The sequence below is a fragment of the Pelmatolapia mariae genome, linkage group LG20, assembly GCF_036321145.2.
Source record: "Pelmatolapia mariae isolate MD_Pm_ZW linkage group LG20, Pm_UMD_F_2, whole genome shotgun sequence".
Lineage (NCBI taxonomy): Eukaryota > Metazoa > Chordata > Actinopteri > Cichliformes > Cichlidae > Pelmatolapia > Pelmatolapia mariae.
Genome location: NC_086244.1, coordinates 17364521 through 17385068, shown reverse-complemented (window position 1 = coordinate 17385068; position 20548 = coordinate 17364521). Strand labels below are relative to the sequence as shown.

The 20548-nt window shown below is 40.1% G+C and overlaps 2 protein-coding genes across 5 annotated transcripts; both read right to left on the bottom strand.

Moving 5' to 3' along the window:
- Window positions 1–1011: 1011 nt before the first annotated feature.
- Window positions 1012–8757, bottom strand: LOC134619045 (syntaphilin). 4 transcript variants are annotated; one of them, XM_063464747.1, is made up of 5 exons: window positions 8619–8757; window positions 5340–5456; window positions 4765–4896; window positions 4135–4284; window positions 1012–3978 (listed from the first exon to the last, which is right to left on the bottom strand). In XM_063464747.1, exons 2-5 carry the CDS (start codon window positions 5381–5383, stop codon window positions 2667–2669), a joined length of 1638 nt encoding a protein of 545 aa, XP_063320817.1. In that variant the 5' UTR covers window positions 5384–5456; window positions 8619–8757; the 3' UTR covers window positions 1012–2666. The 4 variants fall into 4 exon arrangements, with proteins under 4 accessions (XP_063320817.1, XP_063320816.1, XP_063320813.1 ...); XM_063464746.1 differs by having other exon boundaries at window positions 8637–8757; XM_063464743.1 differs by lacking the exon at window positions 5340–5456.
- Window positions 8758–9932: 1175 nt separating this feature from the next.
- rad21l1 (RAD21 cohesin complex component like 1) lies at window positions 9933–17932 on the bottom strand. Its single transcript, XM_063464990.1, has 13 exons — window positions 17786–17932; window positions 17005–17134; window positions 15889–15988; window positions 15522–15625; window positions 15293–15400; window positions 13869–13983; window positions 13602–13696; window positions 13269–13498; window positions 12350–12431; window positions 11835–11977; window positions 11621–11731; window positions 11294–11368; window positions 9933–10118 (listed from the first exon to the last, which is right to left on the bottom strand). The coding sequence occupies exons 1-13, from the start codon at window positions 17930–17932 to the stop codon at window positions 9933–9935; spliced, it is 1626 nt and encodes a 541-aa protein (XP_063321060.1).
- Between the last annotated feature and the right edge of the window lie 2616 nt (window positions 17933–20548).

The following is a 20548-nucleotide window of genomic DNA, read 5'->3' as shown; positions in this document are numbered from 1 at the left end:
TAAGTAAGGAATATTGAGTGTAATACTTTTTAAGTCTTAGTTTTATTAAAATTTTCACTTTGTTTTTTTTTTTTTTTTGAGCAAAAATTGGACAAAGCTCAGTTTTGATGGCTGCTTTTTACAGAGCTATATTTGTGTTTGTTTGTTTTTGTAATGGTTTAAAAAAAATAAAATTATTGGTTTTTCTGTATTCCAAACTTTGAGTTAGATTCATTTTCTTTCTAATGTGGCATCAATTTTTTTTGTTTCCATTGTTTTTGTGGTTGTTGGAATATTCTTGTTACATTTTTATTAACAAATTAATCAAAAGATTCTTTACACAGCATATTTTGATATATTTTCTTGTTTCTCCAGACAGAAAAATCGACCTTTTCACCATGTTTTCAGGAATCAGATTGATATATTTATAAATCTTTAGAAACTTCAACAATATAACACAGAATCGAGCTGGGGAATATATTATATATAATATATATTTTTAAAAATTTTAAAGAATGTAAGTGCTACTTAAATGGAGATTTCTAGGCTCAGAATACAGAAGCTACTTTGGGCTGTTCCCTTATTCACAAGGGGTCGCCACAGCAGGTAGCTCCACATGTTTGGTTTGGCAGTTTTTATGCCGGGTGCCCTTTAATGCTGCAACTACAAAGGGATTTGTGTGTCCTCCCAGGACTGAACTGGGGATTTTTTTCACCTGTTAGGTGAATGCATCAGGCTCAGAATATGTGAGAAAAAAAATTCAAAGCAACCTTTAAAGATATACATTGTAAAAATGTTCTTGTAAAACTTTAAGAGGTAAGTTACTATGAAATTTCCCCTAATAATTATTGACATAGAAAACGTTTGGCATTGCACATTTCCTGAAATTATATATTTAAATATGCAGATGAGCTGATGTATTATCTAATATGCATTCATTTGCATAGATAATGCAGGAGAAAAAAGTGTTTCTGCCTGTAACGTCTCGCCTTAATAATTCATGTTATGTCTCACTAACAAAAGAAAATAGAAAACAGAAGCATATTTTATTTCCAAGAACAAAGGAAACACAGTATTTTTGCAATATTTGGCTGTTTCTAATGACTGAAGTGACACTGAGCAAATACAAATACATAAAGGAAATACTGTTGCTTTGGAACAAAAGTCAAACAAAAATGAATAGCGTGAAATTTGAAGACAACATTGTGTGCTGCTCCAACAGACTTTATTATACAGTAAAATTGTCTGCTTCTTCCTCACGCTGAACCTCTGATTAAACTTCTCATAATTCCTCACTGGAAGGATCCCTGAAAGCCAAACCCTTGTTCTTTTTGCATAATAAGGCTGAAATCGGTAACTACATTTACAGCACGTCATAGTTTGTGATTACAATTGAGTCACATCAAAGGGCCACTTGAAATAGATACATTATAATATTAATGCTCAAACACTGATACACTGCATTAGGCTTGACTGCAGTACAGTGAAAGAAGCCACAATTGATGCCAAAAATAATTATGTTAATTCTTTCTAGCAGCTGTGCAGACATCTTTTTTTTTCATGTAAAATCAGAAAATATATACCTGTGTCAAACTGTTATCTCTTTACAAATTCACTAAAGTGCTCTCGCAACTCACGTCATTCATCTGTGTGGATCACAGGTTACTAAATCTCCAACTTTCCCTCTTTATCTCCTTAAGATACAATGTAGATAAATGATCTGAGTGTGCGTTAAAGGATGGAGCAAATCAGACTCTCTCTCTTTCACATACACACACGCACACACACTACGCTAGTTTGCTTTAAGATCCAAAATGTAATAAATGTTGTCCTTATAAAAGTATTTTTCACAATTTAGACCTTTACATTATCTCCATTATGTAAAATAACCTTGTATTAAGCTGCAGATTTCTGCTTCTCTATTCTTGGTCACGGATGCACTTCCTTATTCATGTGTCCCAGCAGGATTGAAATGGAGTCTATACAGTTTTCCTTATGTTGTAGGAATTAAAAAAAAAAAATCATCCATCTGTCTGTTTCACTCTCACTAGAGTCAGTTCACATCTTTGCTTCTCAGAAAGTCCAAAACCTTTTTTCCTTGTTTGTGATACAGACACGAATGCTTTTCCACTCTTTTGCACCCACACCCTGTGTGCTCTGTTTATTAACTGCTTCTGAACACGTCACAAAAAGTGCTGACTCTAACGTACTTTTCTGCTTAGGTGAGGCATCAATGATGCCAAAGGAATTTCATGACTGTGACTCTCACATTCTCTGTGAACAATTTAGAAAAGTGATGATGAAATTAGAGAAGCATTCAGTCACACACTATTTCTCTTATTTTCATAATGTGTACATTGTTGCTCTGAAGGCATCGCATACTGAAGGGGCTTTTTAATGCAAGCAAGAGAGTCCAAACAAACTGTGGGTTACATGCAAACCGCAATAAAGAGAAAACCACTTAAAGTGCAGGCAGTAGCAGTAAATACAGACTATATCAGTAAGGAAAGTATTTGATGTACAACTAATCTTTTGTTCTCTAAGGCAAAGCATGATCACAGACTCTAAAAATCTTATAACTTTTGATATCCAATGCGAGGTTGAGACTGAAATGTTATAAAGTAAAGTCAGTGTTGTGCCTGGAGAGGTTTGGAGTCTTTTCTTAATGCCAAACGTGGCTGAAAGTTTCAGATTGATGTTGTTCCGTTCATGCTGGCGGGTCTGCGGCCCCTGCCTGCACCCTGACGTCGAAGTGAATGGAGAGCCACAGCACAGCAACCTCTCAGCAAGGACCCGATGTGGTACACCGGCATGACCTCCTGTGGTGCTCCTCGGCACAGCCATGCCATGGTTGGAACCACCGGCACTGCCAAAGCCAAGAGATCTACTAGGAAGTACCGGCTCCAGTGGCACCGCTGAGGGGAATGACCTTCTTCACCAGCTCCTCCATTTTCATCCTTATTGTCTTCTTCTATCTCCACTACTGTAGCTTCCTGCTTAACTGGTAGTGGAGCTATAGGGTGGGGCTGGCAGGTCTGAGGCCCCGCTGGTGCCTTCATCACCTCCGCAGGTTTGTCCGGTTCTGATGGCTCTGCATTGTAAATATACTGAGGAGGGGAGAGAGGAGGTAAAGATGATTGAAATCGTTGTGGTTCTGATGGGGTTATGTCTGCTGAGACTAAAGAAATTACACTTGGGCCTTCTGCACTGCTTTCTTCACACAGCCAGGTCATGGTGGGGCTGCAGGCCTGGGAGCGGACCTCTGGTTTCTTCTCTGCTGCAGGAACAGGAATGGGGTTAGACTCAGTAGCAGAGACTGCAGCAGCCGTAACCGGGACTGCAGCAGCTGTAACCGGGACTGCAGCAGCTGTAACCGGGACTGCAGCAGCTGTAACCGGGGCCTCCTCCTGAGGTAAGTGCAGAAACAAGTGATGGTGGGGGAGGTAGGTGTGTCCACTGCACCTGCAGCTGCTACTGAGAGTGTGGCAGGAGTGTGAGATTGGCAACACAGCCCCACCGCTGCACAACCTTTCATAGGTGGAAGAGCGTGGCACAGCTGGGGGGCCTCGGATGTGGCCCTGTGCCGGCAGCTGCTCTGACAGCAGGGCCGCCTCCAGGAGCAGGTGAGTTTGTCCTGCTGTTTGCGATGCTCCACTCGGCTCGGGAGCACTTGAGCCGCGCTCCAGCTGCAGAGCCTCGCTGCTCAGTCTGGAGTGGGCGGCGCTGCGGCTTAAAGTGCTGGCTGGGGAACATCCACAGGAGCGAGACTTCCCACCTGGCCGACCTCCCTGCAACCCTGAGAATGGCTTGTGGTCATGGGAGTCTTGTTGCCGTACACCCAGGTTGGACCTTACTGACTCAACCACCTCCTGGAGATGCTGGATCTCCTTGCGGGCCTCTTTTAGGGCTAACTGGGCCTCGACACGGTGGCATTCCTCTTCTATCCAGTCTTCCTGCATCCTGTACAGCTGTGCCCTTAACTCATCTATTTCACAGTCCCTGATGAGGAAGTAAAGATTTTTGAATAGCAGTTATTTTTGCAGAGTCACTCATACACAGACACAGTGTAGGGAAGTGCAAAAAATGAAATAGTATTCATACAACAACAACTGCAACCACAACAAGGAAAGTAGGCGTATAGAGAAAAAGACTAACCTGTGCTGTAGCCTTTCCACATTTTCCCTCAGTCTGGCTCGCAGGTGTCGTATACACACCTCCTTCTGTTGAAGGGGTGTAAGGTACTGCTCTGGGGTCGGGGGCCTGATCCCATGGTTGTCGCTGCAAGCTGTGTGCTTCACCTGACGTCTGAATCACACGTGAATGAAAAAGGTTGGATTTAATCACATATGATGAGTATAAATTGATAGCTGACTGACAGTGAGTAGTAAAGTATAGTAGCGTTAAACAGAAATCTGGTGATATAAAATAAAACACAAACCAATCCAACACCCTTTCAATAAACCCTTACTCTAGATTAATATCAGCCAGTTTTTGCTGACATTGTGTCAGCACTGGTAATTCAGTTCAACAGTTATTGCAGAAGCCAAGGGGCGCTGAAGTCTCAGCTGGCAAATCCCCTGTAAGAACGTGCCAGTCCGACACAAGACTAACACATTCAGACAGTCAGTTACATCCATGGCTTTGGGCAATTCCGTGTGCAGTCCATTGAACTTGAATGTTTTATGAGAAGATGACTGAGTATAAAAAGATCTGGGGTAATTTTGGTAACATTTTGGTGCCTTATTTTCCGACTGTTAGACTACAAGAGTGTAAGTTGCATGTTACCTGGGGGTACTGGGATAAGTCCGGGCTGTAGGACTGCCCTCTGGTGGCCTAACTCGACCAGGGTAGGTGTGAGTACTGGATGTGTCGCTGTGGGAATATCGCCCGCTGCCGCCACTAGTTCCCACCGAGCGCCTTGTTGGGAGATCAAATTATTACTTAATAATATTATTATTAATAATTACAAAAATCAGATTTCAATCAGCACAACTATAATCATAAGAGGATTTTTATTTCGATGTGCAAAAATTTATAACTGGAGAAAATAAAAATAAAAAAGCAAACATCAGTGGCAACAGATACAAGACAGAGTCGAGACGCACATTCTAGGAAGAGCTGGGGTGGAAGTGGGTCGCAAAGCAGCTTGCAGATACGCAGCAACTGTAAGCAGGCTGAAGCAGCTTAAATAGCATGCCCTATATGAGCCAATTTGATGTGTAGAAAGATAGCTGCTGAGCTGGTAGGTGCTGATTTGCTGGGGTGACAGCTGAGCTTGAACTAATGCTACACTCAATACGTAATATTTTTTGCCATTTGGCTGAGAAAAAAAAAGATAGAAAAATGAGAAGAAACAGTACCTGCGCTGACCTGAGGAGGGCTTTCGACTCGGAGTTAGAGACATCGATGTGCAAAGGAATGTCCAACGTCTCCACGGCTCTCTCTAGAGAGGGACACTAGGAGCCCTCAGAGCTGCGCTGTAATCACCGTTACAGACACAAACATATCACAGGTAAAACCAGCATGAAGAAAACTGAATCCCAAAACCTGACAAGGAGCGTGTTTTGCTTCTAAAACACTGTGTCTTGTGTATGGCAATTATGTGGCTCTAGGCTGGAAGGCAGTGACAAAAGTCTAATGCTAACCCTTGTAAAAGAAATAGTCTAGGCAGCAGCAGATAAAGCCTCCTTTCTTTGCTGACACAAAGGGGACACAGTAAGTCTACAATCAGCGCAGCTGCCTCTCTCTACGTTGTGTCCTCCCTGTCTGCAGAGCTGCAGGCAAACATGATGAAACTTCACATTAACTGCTATAAAAAGCTATAAAACAGAGACAAAGCCTCACTTTTGGTGGCTGGCAGAGTCAACAGTCACTGGGGTTATCAACTGTTCACAAATACTTAAATAGTGGAACAGAGATGGTTCCTGCATGTGTTTGTACTATTGTAATTTCAACTGTGTTAATTTCTATATTTAATTTAATATATTTCATTTCTGTCTTTGGAACTATACAGGCACTCCTGATTGTTTCCCCAACATGAAGGTTTGAATCAGTTTGAACCCCTTCTCAAAACAACCTGACTGCTAACTGAAATACTGGGCTGGCCCACCTTTTGCCCTCAGAACTGACTTATTTCTTGCTTTCCTTCCATCTTTCAGTAAGGTGCTGGAAACACTTCTTGGAGATGCAGCTGCTGGGAAGTGCAGATTTGTTAGCTGGACATTCCTGATGAGAATCTACTGTTCCACCCTAACATCCAAAAGGCGTTCTATTGGACTGAGATCTGATGAATGTGGAGGGCACTTGAGTACAGTGAACTCACTGCCATGTTCAAGAAACCAGTTTGAGATTATTTCACATGGCGTGCTATCCTGCAGCAAGTAGCCATCAGAAAATCAATACACTGTGGTCATAAAGGGATGGATGTAGTCAGCAACAGTAAGTGTTCCAAGAAAATATCACCCACATCATTGCACATACACCAGCATGAACCATTAATAAAAGACAGAATTATTTAAATCCGCTAATATCCGATTTTAGTGAGTTTGTGTGAATACTAGCCTCAGTTACCTCTCCTTGGCTAATAATAATAATAATGATAATAATAATAATAATAAGAAGAAGAACTTTGATGTGTATAGTACTTTCAAGATACCCAAGGACACTTTACAAAAGAGTAGAAAGCGAAAAGGCTGACAGGAGTGGCACTTGCTGTGGTCTTCTGCTGCCCTAGCCTGTCTGCTTCAAGGTTCAACATTTTGTGTTTTCAGAGCTGCTCTTCTGTAAACCTTGATTATAATGAGTGGTTATTTGAGTTACAGTTGCCTTCCTCTCAGCTTGAAGCAGTCTGGCCATTCTCCTCCGATCTGATTCTCCTCTGATCAACAAGAAATTTCCACCCAGAGAACTCCTGCTCACTAAATATTTTCTCTTTTTTCGTCAATTCTCTGTAAACCATAGAGATGATCATGTGGGAAAATCCCAGTAGATCCTCAGTTTTAAAAACCAACAACTTGTGTTTAAAATCACTTAAATTGGCCTTCCCTCCTCATTCTAATGCTCAGTTTAAACTTCAGTAAGTTGTTTTGGCCATGCCTGCATTCCTAAATGCACCGAGATCCTGGCTTGTGGTTTGGTGATGAGATATTTCAGTTCAAGAGTAGATGAACAGGTTACCTAACAAAGTAGCCGGTGAGTGTATATTGGATTGAAAGCAAGTATTGCGTATTGACTTTTTCAGAATTTAGACTTGTTCGGTTTATTATTATCAGATATTTCATAACTGCATCTTCCCTAACTTTGATACTTGTTTTTAAGACATTTAAATGTTTCTTTTTTTCTTCCTATTGTGTATCTATTGGTTATGGTTTTGCAGACTTCTTGTTCATTTTTAAGTCTTCATTTGTCATTGCATGCATGGCATCTTTTGGTACAAATATGACTTCATTTGCAATTTCGACCCAAAATATAATAAAAATGGAAACCATTGCTCTGCTGTTTATTTACTTCTACAGCCAAAAATGTTGCAGTTTGTGCTTGTAGAGTGTTACTAAGCCCATAAATCACAAAATATTGTATGGTACACTTGAGAGCCTTATATCTGCTTTTTATTTAAAGTTTATATTTAGATATTATAATAACTGTGATTGTAAATCAGGCTAAGTATTTACTAATTTAAGCAGTTTGATACATGTTGATAATGAAAAAGAATCTAAATACATATACATTCCCTGAATTTAATTATCCCATAGGTAAAAATATTGTTTTTTCGCAGATAAATCACTTGTATAATCAAGGTGATCTAATGGTAGCTACAGCCCATTTCTGTTCAGCCCAACCAGCAAAAAAATCCAAGATGAGGACAAAATGTTCTCATCTGTCTTCAGAAGTCTCACAGCTCTGCGTAAAGCTTAAGGAAACCTGCTGATCCACGCTCAAAATGTACAGGTAGCTGCAGACACAACAGACCTGTAACTCTGCTGCTAATGAAAAGCGCACCCAGCGAGCCGGAAGCGTCTCATTGTGCCCTATATTTAATTTCTAGGACGACGAGGCAGGAAATCTCACCTCCCTCTCCTCCGTCTGCGCAACAAGTGCTAAGAGCTGGCGAGAAATACGCAATCATCTTACGTAAGTGTGAGTTTCGGTGTTCACTGTGGAGGCGAGCAGCATCAAACAGCCGGTGCATAAAACTGTACTCAAAGCAGCATTTAGGCACTCTGCAGAGGATCCAGGAGGTGGGGGATGCCGGGAATGTTTCCGGATAAATATCACAAGGAGAGATGGGGACGGTGCGCTTTGTCCTTGAGTCATCATTACGGTATTAAATCACATGATTTTCAACGTCTGTCGCCTAAAATAAGACGCTGTTAGATAAGCAGTTAAAGAAGTCTCATCACTTTCGCATGGCCAACTGACTGCAAGCGAGTCCCTAAACAGGACACCCAACACCCCAGCAGGTACTTTCTACCGAAGACAACGCTTCTAATCGAAACCGCTGACAAGCACATTTCGCCCCAGCTGTGTCCTACATACGATCATGTTGAATAACCGTATGATACGGTTACTAAACAAGGGTATATCACCATGTCTCTGAAGCTCAAAACAAACGTTCCCTGCAGACACAAAAAACAAACAACCTGCATGTGAAGCGGTACCATTTGGGCAGGTGGAAGCTGTGCATCGCGGAAAAGCCTCGGTTTCTGCCTGACTTAACGGTCCCCGGTGGCAGCAAGAAGAAAAGATGCTGGTGGTGCTGATGAGGGTCCATCCTGCAGCCATGAAGCCCGCAGATTAATGAGGCGACTGCGTCTGCTGCATCGCTGCTTCTTAAAGTGACAGCAGGGAATCATAAAGCCTCATCCGGCAGGATTTACCTGCTTGTCTCTGTTTTCTGACAGGTGAATCCTTTATTCTAATAAAGACAGGCAGGCTGCTGAGCACCCTGTTCAACAACCCAGGTGACGGATGGACTTGCAGAAAGAAAATCATGCTCCAATTTACAGATAAAGCAAAGTTTGTTTGCATAGAACAGAAATAAATACAAGTCTGTGCTTCGATATATGCATTTACTTTAATGCAATCCACAATGCATCAGCCAATACAAGACAAAGCACGAATAGAGAAACTTCAAACTCTAAAATTTTCACTACTTAAATAATTAACTTTAACAACAAACGGACAAAGGTACTACCTTTAAAGGTCTTTATCAACAGTCAGCTCTCACTGTCCTATAAAGTTTAGATAATTTTAGTGTCCCTACCTGAGTGGATGACACAGAAACCTTCGGAAAAGCATTCACAAATAAACATAGCTTTGTGAGTCAATCATTACCGTTTTAGTAACCAGTACACAAAGAATCTGTTTCACAAAATACTCCTCAGTGCTGTTAAAAAAGAGATTGAATTTAAGGTGAAGGGGCAGAAATTTTTTAAAAATGTGAAACAGATTGCTGACAATGCAATCTCAATCTCAGTAACATAAAGTCATATTTCCACCTGCTAAAGAGTCACGTTAAATACCTTGTTAAAGAAAGTTTTGAAGAATGAAGAACAGCAACATTTCAGATAAAACAACAAAGAGCTATGCGACATTTTTTTTGTGTAACTGGTCACAGAAATAACTTCTGAGATCTTGTGTCTGGAATAAATATACACGACAGAAAAAGCAGAAAGCAGACTAAAACATATAGAGAATTGAATATGTAAAATCAGAGACCTGATAAAACAGTCTGGCAAAGCATTTTAGGAAACGTGTTCCTTCACTGAAACCCAGAACAAGCAAACATATAAACAGAGTAATATGTGTTCATTTCATGCAGTTTATACTATTTATTCCAGAAGCTTATTTCAGTAACTTTAATATAATCTTATCAGAGTTAAACAGACACACGGTGATTCTGCGTCATTTACAAACCCAAGCTGGCATGTTAGAAGACTGACTTCTGCTTTTTACTAATTGTAGAATTTGGGTCCAGGTGTGGCAGAGATGTCCTCATAGGGAGCGGTCTGACACAGGCGGAGGACTTCTTGTTTTTTCAGGACGAGGAAACAGAAGAAGGTGGTTGCAGCTTGCCAGCGATTGCTTCCTTCACAAATTCCCTGCAGGCTGAACGTGGGGTCTTTGCTGTCATGCTGGCTCTGCTGCAAACACAAACACACCCAGACAAGAGTTTAATTTCCTGTACATCATCCCTAATCCTCTCCCATCCCTCTCATTGTTAAATTCCTGTCCACGCTGACTACAGTTTCTGATATTCAGGGTTAAGTAGGGCACGGTGCAGAAAAACACAGGGTGTCCACATTTAAAATAAACTTCAATATATTATTAAGTAAAATTTGATTGTCAACTAATTTTGTTACTAAATGGCTGCGATCAGATGTGCTAACCAACAGACCAGCAGGTCTTTTCTTTTTGGTAAGTATAAACAAAACTTAATCCCTTTACATTTATGTATATGTTAATTCTCTCTTTTTTATGCATGGTGAAGTTGCATTTCTGGATAGTAACAATTCAAATGAGTTTCAGAAAGAGAAACAGAGGCGACCCCGGTATGCTAAGCTTTTTCTGGACTTTGCTACTCTCCTTTAGGTCAAGAACATTTGTTCAGTTTTATTCTAATTAGTAAAAGGATACCATTAAACAATTCTTGAATACATCATCTCCCTAAGGCCAACAATGATGTCCAGAAGGTGGTGAGGTTATGTCACTGACATTGGGACAACTTTCATCTTGGAACCAGTATTCAAAAAAACAAACCCCCCAAAAAACAAACCCTTTCCTAAACCTGGACACTGGTTAGTGATTTCCTGGCGACCAAAGGTTGCTAGGGAAAAATGTGTTTTCTTCACATAGTTTCAAGTGGTTGTGGGAGGCTGCTCACACTCGCTAGATAAAATTGATCGCAAAGAGGACGCCACACTCAAAACCTCCACGTGACTGATTTTGAACAATCAGATGTGCCCTATTTAAACCCTCAGTAGCAGGATCGCAGATGTCAAGCCAAGACTGTTAGCTGTCATTTACTCAACACTGAAATGTTTGCAGAGTAATCAGGATGTTGTTATCATATCTATACCATAACAGTCAGGTCAGAATTTTGTCTCGATCATGTGTTTTTCAGGAACCAAGTACTAATGTTAAGATGGCTTATGTAACATCCAAACTGAAATTAAGTAGACCCCATAGGACAAACAACACTCCTGTGTCCTGAACATGTATTCTTCCCATCTATTTTAATTCCAGTTACATCCAAGATGGAGTAGCTGGTGCGACTTTAATTCTAATGTCCAACCATTTATTTTTAGAGTCTTACTTTTAGAGCGTTCAGAAGCTTCTGTGCTCGCCTGGTTATCCTCCTCTCCTCAAAGTCCTGGCTATTCAGCATAGACTGGAGGTAAGAAAGGCACCATATTTCAGTCAGTGATGCTGGGTACATTGCCAAGGCAGGGTGGGAAATGAACACCCGCCATCTGTCAAGTGCTAATAGATTGGAGCTCGTCTACTGTATTAGCTATTTTCACACACAATCATCCATTATTAGTTCACTTTCATTCCACAGTTAAGGTCGGTGAGAAGCAGAGGTTGGCAGAGGACAGTTTCCTGCCCTGCTTCTATTTGTAACTGTTTGTGTCCTAAGCACCTGAGTGTGGAGGGAAGTTGACTGCGTGCTGTGCTCCAAGTAAGGCGGGTGGACAAACATGGAGTCTTCAGATGGCAGTGATGGATGAGTAAGCTCTGACCTGTTTTCATCCTGGTAGAAAGAGCACAGATTATGAGCTATGGACAATGAAAAACAGTGAAAGCAGGAGAACTATAATATTTATTTCTTTTTTACATAACATGTTAATACTTACTTGTGTGAGCTGTGAGTAGTTCTCACGCTGGCTGTCGTTGACGTGATCGTGTTCAGTCAGCTCAGTGTTGTGTGTTTTTTCAGGATCAGCTGATAAATCCATGACACTGACTTCTGTAGTGAGGGCACTTCGTTCCCTCTGAGCTAAGGAGCAGGACAAAGCACATACATTAAAAACAATATAGCACCAAATCACAACAACTGTCACCTCAAGGTGCTTTATACTGTAAGGTAAAGACCCTACAATAATACAGAAACAACAACAACAACAACAACAAAAAATCTATGAGCAAGCACTTGGAAGCAGTGGGAAGGAAAAACTCAATTTCAACAGGAAGAAGCCTCTGGCAGAAACAAGCTCAGGAGAAAGATCATTTCATTATAATCTTTCCTACTTTCTCCACCTTTCTTTTGTCTTTTTTCCCCCTCCTGCCTCTCAGCTTTAACTTTGTTATATTACACATGTACTGTAATAACAGAAATAACACCTTAGAAATGAATAAACAAACAAAATACCTTTATGCTCTTCGTGGCGCATCTCCTCAACATCCTCACGTATACCACGGCGTTTCACTTGGAAAAAACTCCTAGCAAAAAGCTGGAAATGTAAAATGTGATATAACATTAATAGCAGGGATTCACCTTTCCCTATTTTTGTGTCTATGCGCCAAAATGTAAAGTTTAATCAAAATCACCTCATAAAATCAAAAAGCCTTTACTTGATTTAAACTGGCTTATCTATTATCTTCCCATGCACCTCCAGAACGCCTTGAGCACGGCTGCTATTTTAAGATCACTCGGTGGATGTCTCATTGTGTCCTCTTGCACTATATACATCAGCAATGAATGCTGGATCTCCTGCAGCGTGTCAAAATGAGAATCCTTTAACCGATTCTACATTTTGAGCAAGTGAAGGAACTCACAGGGAAGCAACTTTGGCAAGTGACGAGTTATGATTGTTTCAGTGTGGCCAGAAGTCTCTTGCGTTTGGATCAAACCGTGCATTTGCAGTAATCATTACAGTGTTTCCACTGTATGCCCTCCCTCAGATAATTCAGCAATTTTCAGATGAAGACAATCACCAGAAAACCCAACACAAGCTAAAACAACAAGCATGTTGCCGGTCCCACTCGTGATGCTTTTGGTCTTTCGGACTTTACCTGAAAAATAGTTTTAGCAATCGAATTCACTATCATTACCAAAAGGTCTATTAGTTTAAAAGACAAATGAATGATTCCTCTGTAAATAGGTTTAAAGCTTGTCATGAAATTGCAGAGCACTCAGCTTAAATATCAGCGCTGGAAGGTGTCCGGACGTGGACCAGAAAAGGTTTTTGAAGGAGAAAATCATTAATGTGACAACTCCCAGAAAAAACAGACAATAGTGGTGATATTATTGTGGGATTAATATTGTTGAGAATGTAGCAGGGTTTCACCTCGTTTATCTGGAGCGATAAAACAGTGGAACACGGCTGTGCAAAGAGTTTATCTGCACCTCCGCTCTCTTTCCACTGCATTAGCTGCACAGTGGGCGGGGCCATGTCCAAAGGAGTGACCAGATCTGAAAAGTCAGAAAGCTGTTTTCTGATGCATTCGTTGCTCAGCTCTTTAGTCTGATCCACCACCAACTTGCGTTTCCTCTTCCCCTTCTTCCTCTCGGAGTTTGCTGAAGAAAAACAGTTAATCACACAAGAGTTTATGTGAGAAAAAGAGTGGCATTTCAGCTGTTCTGATGTGAGTGGCTTTTGACTGGCATGCTTGGTGCTTACGAGTGATGGGCACAGGTTCGAGAGCAAAGGCCTCCTCATTAGCGAGCAGGGTGGTCTGATTCGCCATCGGGGTCTCTACTTCCATGGAATCTGTTCTGTTAGCATCTGCCAAACATATGGGCTCTGTTCAGAGCAAACACAGCTCTTTACTCTCTTAATGAACAACACAATTCCCTGGCGCTGCTGTACAATCAAGCGCATATCACTTGCAGCTGTTTAAATTAAATTGAAAATGTGATTTAAATAGCTAATGTAAAATACAGTCACGATGAAATATCACCTTGCTGATCATATAAAGGTGAGCTCGGTAGGTTTTCATTTTGTGGATTCTCCTGGATGAATTCTGCGATCTCAGCATTATCACTGGATTGCGTCAGAAAATCTACAAAGTCAGTGGAGGAAAAAATAAAATAAAAGCATAATTCAATTTTAATTCTGATAAGCGAAAAAGCAAAACAAGAGACCATCTGCAACCATACTAGCAGTAAAGGTTTTCAGACTTAGTATTTGTAGAGAGGTGGGATTTTACAGGACTGATAATGGGTACAACAAGAACATTGTGCTCTTGGTGGGGTTGCATTCATTTGTTATTAAAAACTAAAAAGCAGATAGGAGCCATGCTGTGTCTCAAAGGCTATTTATTCTTTGTGTTACAGTTCAGATGTTGGATCCCTGAGAGAATGCATGAACATGAGTCCTGTCAAGGACCTGAAGGCCCAGACAGTCTCCTCTCACAAACACCAAAGCTAATGGCAGATGTGAGCAATCCAGGTCAAACATTTCAGTTTATAACCAGGACAAGGATTGCAAACAACACTGGAAAAAGGATAGGCAAGTCAAGGAGAGCTTTGATTGAGTTTATAGCATATCCTGTGACATTTTACTGGATCACCTACTGCAAGAATGGTTTATACTCCTTTTTTGATCTGTATGCATTTGGTGACAAAACACCAATTTTTAATGGCCTGCTGAATACTGGTATATTTGAATGAATATTTTCTGGCATCACAACTTTACAGTAAAGGTAACACTAAAGCCAGTCAGTATCCCAGACGAGACCCTGCCCCAAGTGGAGGAGTTGAAGTATCTCGGGGTCTTGTTCACGAGTGATGGGAGAAGGGAGCGGGAGATTGACAGACGGACTGGTGCAGCGGCTGCAGTGATGCGGATGCTGTACTGGTCTGTTGTGGTGAAGAGAGAGCTGAGCGTAAAAGCGAAGCTCTCAATTTACCGGTCGATCTACGACCCTACCCTCACCTATGGTCACGAGTTGTGGGTAGTGACCGAAAGAACGAGATCGCGAATACAATCGGCGGAAATGGGCTTCCTCCGAAGGGTGGCCGGCCTCTCCCTTAGAGATAGGGTGAGAAGTTCAGCCATCCGGGAGGGGCTCAGAGTAGAGCCGCTGCTCCTCCACATCGAAAGGAGCCAGTTGAGGTGGTTCAGGCATCTGACAAGGATGCCCCCTGGGCGAGGTTTTCCGGGCATGTCCCACCGGGAGGAGGCCCCGGGGCAGACCCAGGACACGCTGGAGAGATTATATCTCTCGGCTGGCCTGGGAACGCCTTGGTGTTCCCCCGGATAAGCTGGAGGAGGTGGCTGGGGAGAGGGAGGTCTGGGCTTCTCTGCTTGGGCTGCTGCCCCCGCGACCTGGCCCCAGATAAGCAGAAGAAGATGGATGGATGGACTACCGAGTAAGTCAAATCCTTGGTCCTCATCCCCGAATGCATCTCCATGTTGAGCCAAGCTCTGAAAGCTCACATCCATCAATGCATTATGATAACTTTGGCGCTCATCTCCTACAATCAACGACAAGTAAGGGAAGAAATTAATAATATTCTATGACAGAATGAAATCAGGCTCAACATAAACAAAGACAATAACAACTCAACTTAAGCAAGAAAACAACTCAGCTCTTACCAATGTCTGCAAAGTTTAGAAAGTTATTTCCAAAATCCTCTTTCAGAGTTATTTCCTCTGATCGACACTGGTTCAGTGAAAAGTGGTCCACAACATCTATGTCACTGGTGTGTGGACACAAACAGAATACTTATTCATCAGGTTTAAATAAATAACAAGTAATTAAATTATGTATGATTGCAGGGCAGCCTTACTTTAGGAAGTCAACACAGAATTATAACTTAGAAAATAGGTAAGTCCACAATCAGCCTTATATTTCATATGAGCAATTCTTCTACTCATATCCTTTTATATTGACAAGCGTGTCATAAAAATCAATTCTATAAATGACAGTTTAGACGTGTTGGAGAAGTGAGGAAAACAGTGCCTGGGGTCTGGAAGCTGGGGATCAAAGGTAGTGAAATCTTCGACCAAGGTAATCGCTTTTATTGTGGCCTCAAGCCCCTCCACCGGCAGATCTGTCTGACCTGGTGTATTATGAGAGAAAGAGCATGCAGGTAAATTAAGTTTTCACACCTTAGGTTTGATGAAAGACTGTTTGCTGTGATCGTGTACATGAGAAAACCACAGATCAGCTCAAGTTCTTGGGGTTGAAAACGTTCCTTCTTAAAATAAGTTGGTTAAGCAATTATGTCATAAATGGGATACCGTCTGTTACCACTTTAGATACATATAAGTGAAACTAATGCATTCTAACACATAGAGCATGTTTTCATAAATACTCCCTTCATGAATATTGCAATGTGCCATTTTTGTTGAAGCTTTTTGCTGCATTACAAATAAATGGCTAATATAAAATAAATGATTACATGGTTGGTTCAAAAACAAACAAAACAAACAAACACACAGTCTTATGTACCATACACTGTAACTTTAATAAACCCAGGATTAATTGTAGGATTGTTAGACTGGATTAATCGTATTAAAATCTGAATGGAAAATCTTTTACATGGCAGTTAATCAATTTCTGAAAACCATCCTTTCCTTATTATCAGCCGATAAGACCATTTCCCACACCCATAAACATAAACTACTCTACACTCTTTTTATATTGCCAACACTTTACTCACTTTTAGTCACTTACAGTTATTTATTTACCTTTCAGTCACTTTAATTTTAAAACTGTGTAATTTTAAAACTGTGTATATACTGTATATTCTGTGTATTTATTGTCTCACTCTTATTGCCTGTTATGCCCTGTCCTCATCTTCAACATCATGCTGCTCTGTTGTATCTTTATTGCCCCTTGGGGATAAATAAAGTCTTTCTGATTCTGATCAGATTGTGAAATAAGCTGTGGTTCCGCTAAAATTCAGGTTTTAGCTTTATTTATTTACGAGGAACTGTCACATAAACTGTACAACAATAGCTGCTCTGATTAAAAATATTTTACAATGTTATTCTGAAAGAATTTAAATTATTTAACGCACACACAGACACACACACACACACACACACAAAAACTTCAACAAGGCGGGGTTACCTGGCCTAAAAGCTGTTTTAATCTTAATCAGGGCATCGCTGCAGTCTGCAAGGAGATACTTTGCTTTTCTGGAGTAGATTCGAACCACACCAAGGAGCAGATGACCAGATGTCCGCAAACCAATTCTCACCTACAAAGAACACACACAAACTCACGTCTCAGACTCACTCTTTTAATATAGTTAATATAAAAGATTAATTAAAACTAGCCGTTAAAAAGCATTTTAGTTATTTCAGGGATAAAATCATGATTATTTAACTCAAAGACCAAAAAAGTGCGTTTATTTAAACTTTAAAAAGTAGACACCTGACACTCATCTCCACCCTGCCTGCGCTCTGTATAAACCCAGAAAAGGGAAAGAAATAGTCTTTATCACTGTGGTTAAATTTGTTAAGAAAACTATCTGTTTAATAAGACTGGGATGTCTGATTGTGCTGTGTGTCCGCTGCCTTCACTGTAAAGTTTCACATTTATATTGTGCTATCTATTCTGAAAGTTTATGGAAAAAATACCTCCTATACTCTAATAATTAAAAAAAAAACAAAAACAAACAAACCCCAAACTAAAAATAACATAAAAACTGAAATGAACCAAGCAAATCCACTTTAGGAACTGACTGAAACTAAACGGAAATGAAAACAGATAAAATAGAATGGTCCTTTATTTTCATTGCTCAAATACAACGAAAAATGATAAAGCTAATGTCAACATAAAACTATAATAACTGGCTTAAGTTATCCCATAATATGTGGTTATGGATATGCGCTTTGAAAACGTTTACCTTTGGTGAAATTATTTCTCTGATAGTTGTTTCCAGGTTGCATTCAAAAACATGGGCCTTTGTTAGCTTCTTTTCCCAGTGGGCTGCTAGCCAGATTTTGGCTAGTGATCCGCGCTTAGAAGTGAAGAGTTGTGTGTAGAACATCATGTTGGTAAGTTAGCTGTCACCTGTGAGGGAAATATCAATGTTTGTTTAATTATGTTTCATGTCTCGGCTGAATTTTCTCATGCCGATTTAGCTAAGTTTAGAAAATAGGTGTTTCCTTGACCGCTAACTAAGCCTGACTTCTACTGTCAATGTCCTCTAACGAAGTTAGCTAAGCTGTAAGCCTATCAGAATTTTTTCACGTGAGTTTAACTTTTACTGTTATCAGTGAAGGTAAAAGCATAAAGGGGTTATAATAATTAATTTTACACAAGCACAGTAAAGGCCTGACACAAACACAGCCGCCTACCTTAACTCTGAAAGTGCCGCCTTTTGACATTGAACAGCATAACACCGCCAGGGGTTATTCTGGCGCCATTTACTTCAATTAAAAAACAAACAAACAAACAACAACAGCCAGTTGATATAAATGGCCAAAAATATTTTTTTTTTGTTAAAACTACTAACATTATAAAAGTACCTGTGGTATTAAAAAAAAATCAAGAAATCACACATTTCACTATTCAAGCTTAAGTTGAAAAGAAATTCACATATTTAAATAATTTTTAATCAATTATTCATAAGAAAACTTATTAGAACAGCAAAAGAGTTCTTTCCATTAGTTATGTTCATTGTCATTAAAGTTAGTCTTCCTCTAACAATACTGGTCTCTAGCTGTCTAAGTAGTGCTCAAGGACTTTTGCAAAGTGCAATAGCATCCATCTATCGAGAAAATATGGCCTATTTTCTTTTTCCTTTTTCGCCCATCTCACCCTAACCTAACATCCTTCTCTCTCAGGTAAACTAATCTACCTTAACTACCTCTACTCCTTGCAGCTTCACTCTGACACATCTCTCCCCGTCATTTGCACACATTATTTGCACACAGTATTTTGTCTTATGTCTACTGACATTAATTCTTCTTCCCTCCAGGCTGTCTTCCGGTTGCTCCCTACTCTCACCACAGATCACATTGTCATCTGCAAATGTCATACTCCATGGAGATCCCATATGTTAAGTACCTAAAGTACTGTAATGCCCCAATCACCACTACAATAAAGTTACCAGGACATACATATATGCAAGTACTCCATAAAACTGCCCACCCAATTCTCAACTTTTCCACCAGTCCCAGTTGAGAGTACTATTTAATATACAATATAATGTTTGATAATGTATGATAACAGCATGGAAACAACTCTTAATTTGTTATATGTAAGTACTTTCCTCAAGGAGAGCTTTAATCTATATAGAATAGAATAGAATAGAATAGAATAGTCCTTTATTGTCACTGTACATGTACAACAAAATTGTGGGTACTGCACACCAACTGTGCCAGAATAAAATATAAATAGTAGACAACAGGAATAAATAGAAAACAGGAATCAATCAAGAGGGATATATATACAAAACAAGGGAAATATATACATAAATAATAGAAAGCCACACACTGAAGAACAAAATAGTCACAGAGTGCTTGGAGGTAGTGCAAAGAAAAGACTTGGTCTGAATAGAGTCCGTGTGTGAGTGGCCTGAGTGATAAGGTTACTCAAACATTGGCTCAGATTGGTGAGGTGCGTGTGCGTGGGGGGATAGTGTTTATTGACAGTCCGAATGGCCCAGGGGAAGAAGCTGTTTGTGAGTCTGGAGGTGTGGGACCAGATTGACCTGAGGTGCCAACCAGAGGGCAGCAGGTCAAACAGGTGGTGGGCAGGGGTGCAAGGGGTCACCTGTGATGGCCCTGGTTTTACTTAGACTTTGGGTAATGCTATGTTATACTGCTTCCAACTTCTACACTAAAATCTAAACTATTCTATTTTATGCTTAATTTATTTGCTAATGATTGAGGGGGCACAGTTTATGGATGCAGTTAAGATAAGCTACTTCATATTTTGTGCATATCTGAGCAACATCTGCTTAAGATGAAGACCTTATACATTTACATCTGAAGAAAGAGATATTAATGGGAGAAAATCACAAGTAAAAAAAAATGCAATTGTATTGATACAATAAAAGATATAATTGGCCTACTGTTTTTACACATTTGACAGCACGACTCCTTTTTGGTTTTAGGTTGTCCATTTGTGCAAGAGAAGCACTAAATAACTGTTTTATGTTTCTGTTAAACTGATGTTTCTTAAAACTAAAGCACACTCAGTCTCATGTAACAATTCACAAGAAGGAACATTTGGTCTTTTCTTTTTCTTTTCTTTTCTTTTTTTTTCTTTTTTTTTTTTTTTTTACAAATTAGCTAATGTTTTATGTTTTGAAAAAAACCAGCTCACAAGCAATGCTTTTCAGAGGCTTCATGCCCCAGTGGGCTTCAGTTCAGTGAGTCAAACTGGTTTGACCTCAGACTCTTAACTTATTCGTGTGAAAAAAGGAAAGTCATTTAAAAACCTATGTGATTATATAATTTCTCTCACTGACAGATGTTGTATTGAAAGAAAAGGTAACAAATTACAGCGATTACTGCTGTAAAGTCTGACAAGTTTCATTTCACACATGATCAGGTGTGGATTCTTAAAGCAGTCCATCATAAATGCTTCTCATGTGGTAATCTGATGTTTGGTGTTTCTACTTCTTCTACTTGTGTTTAAATCCTCAAAATGATTTAAT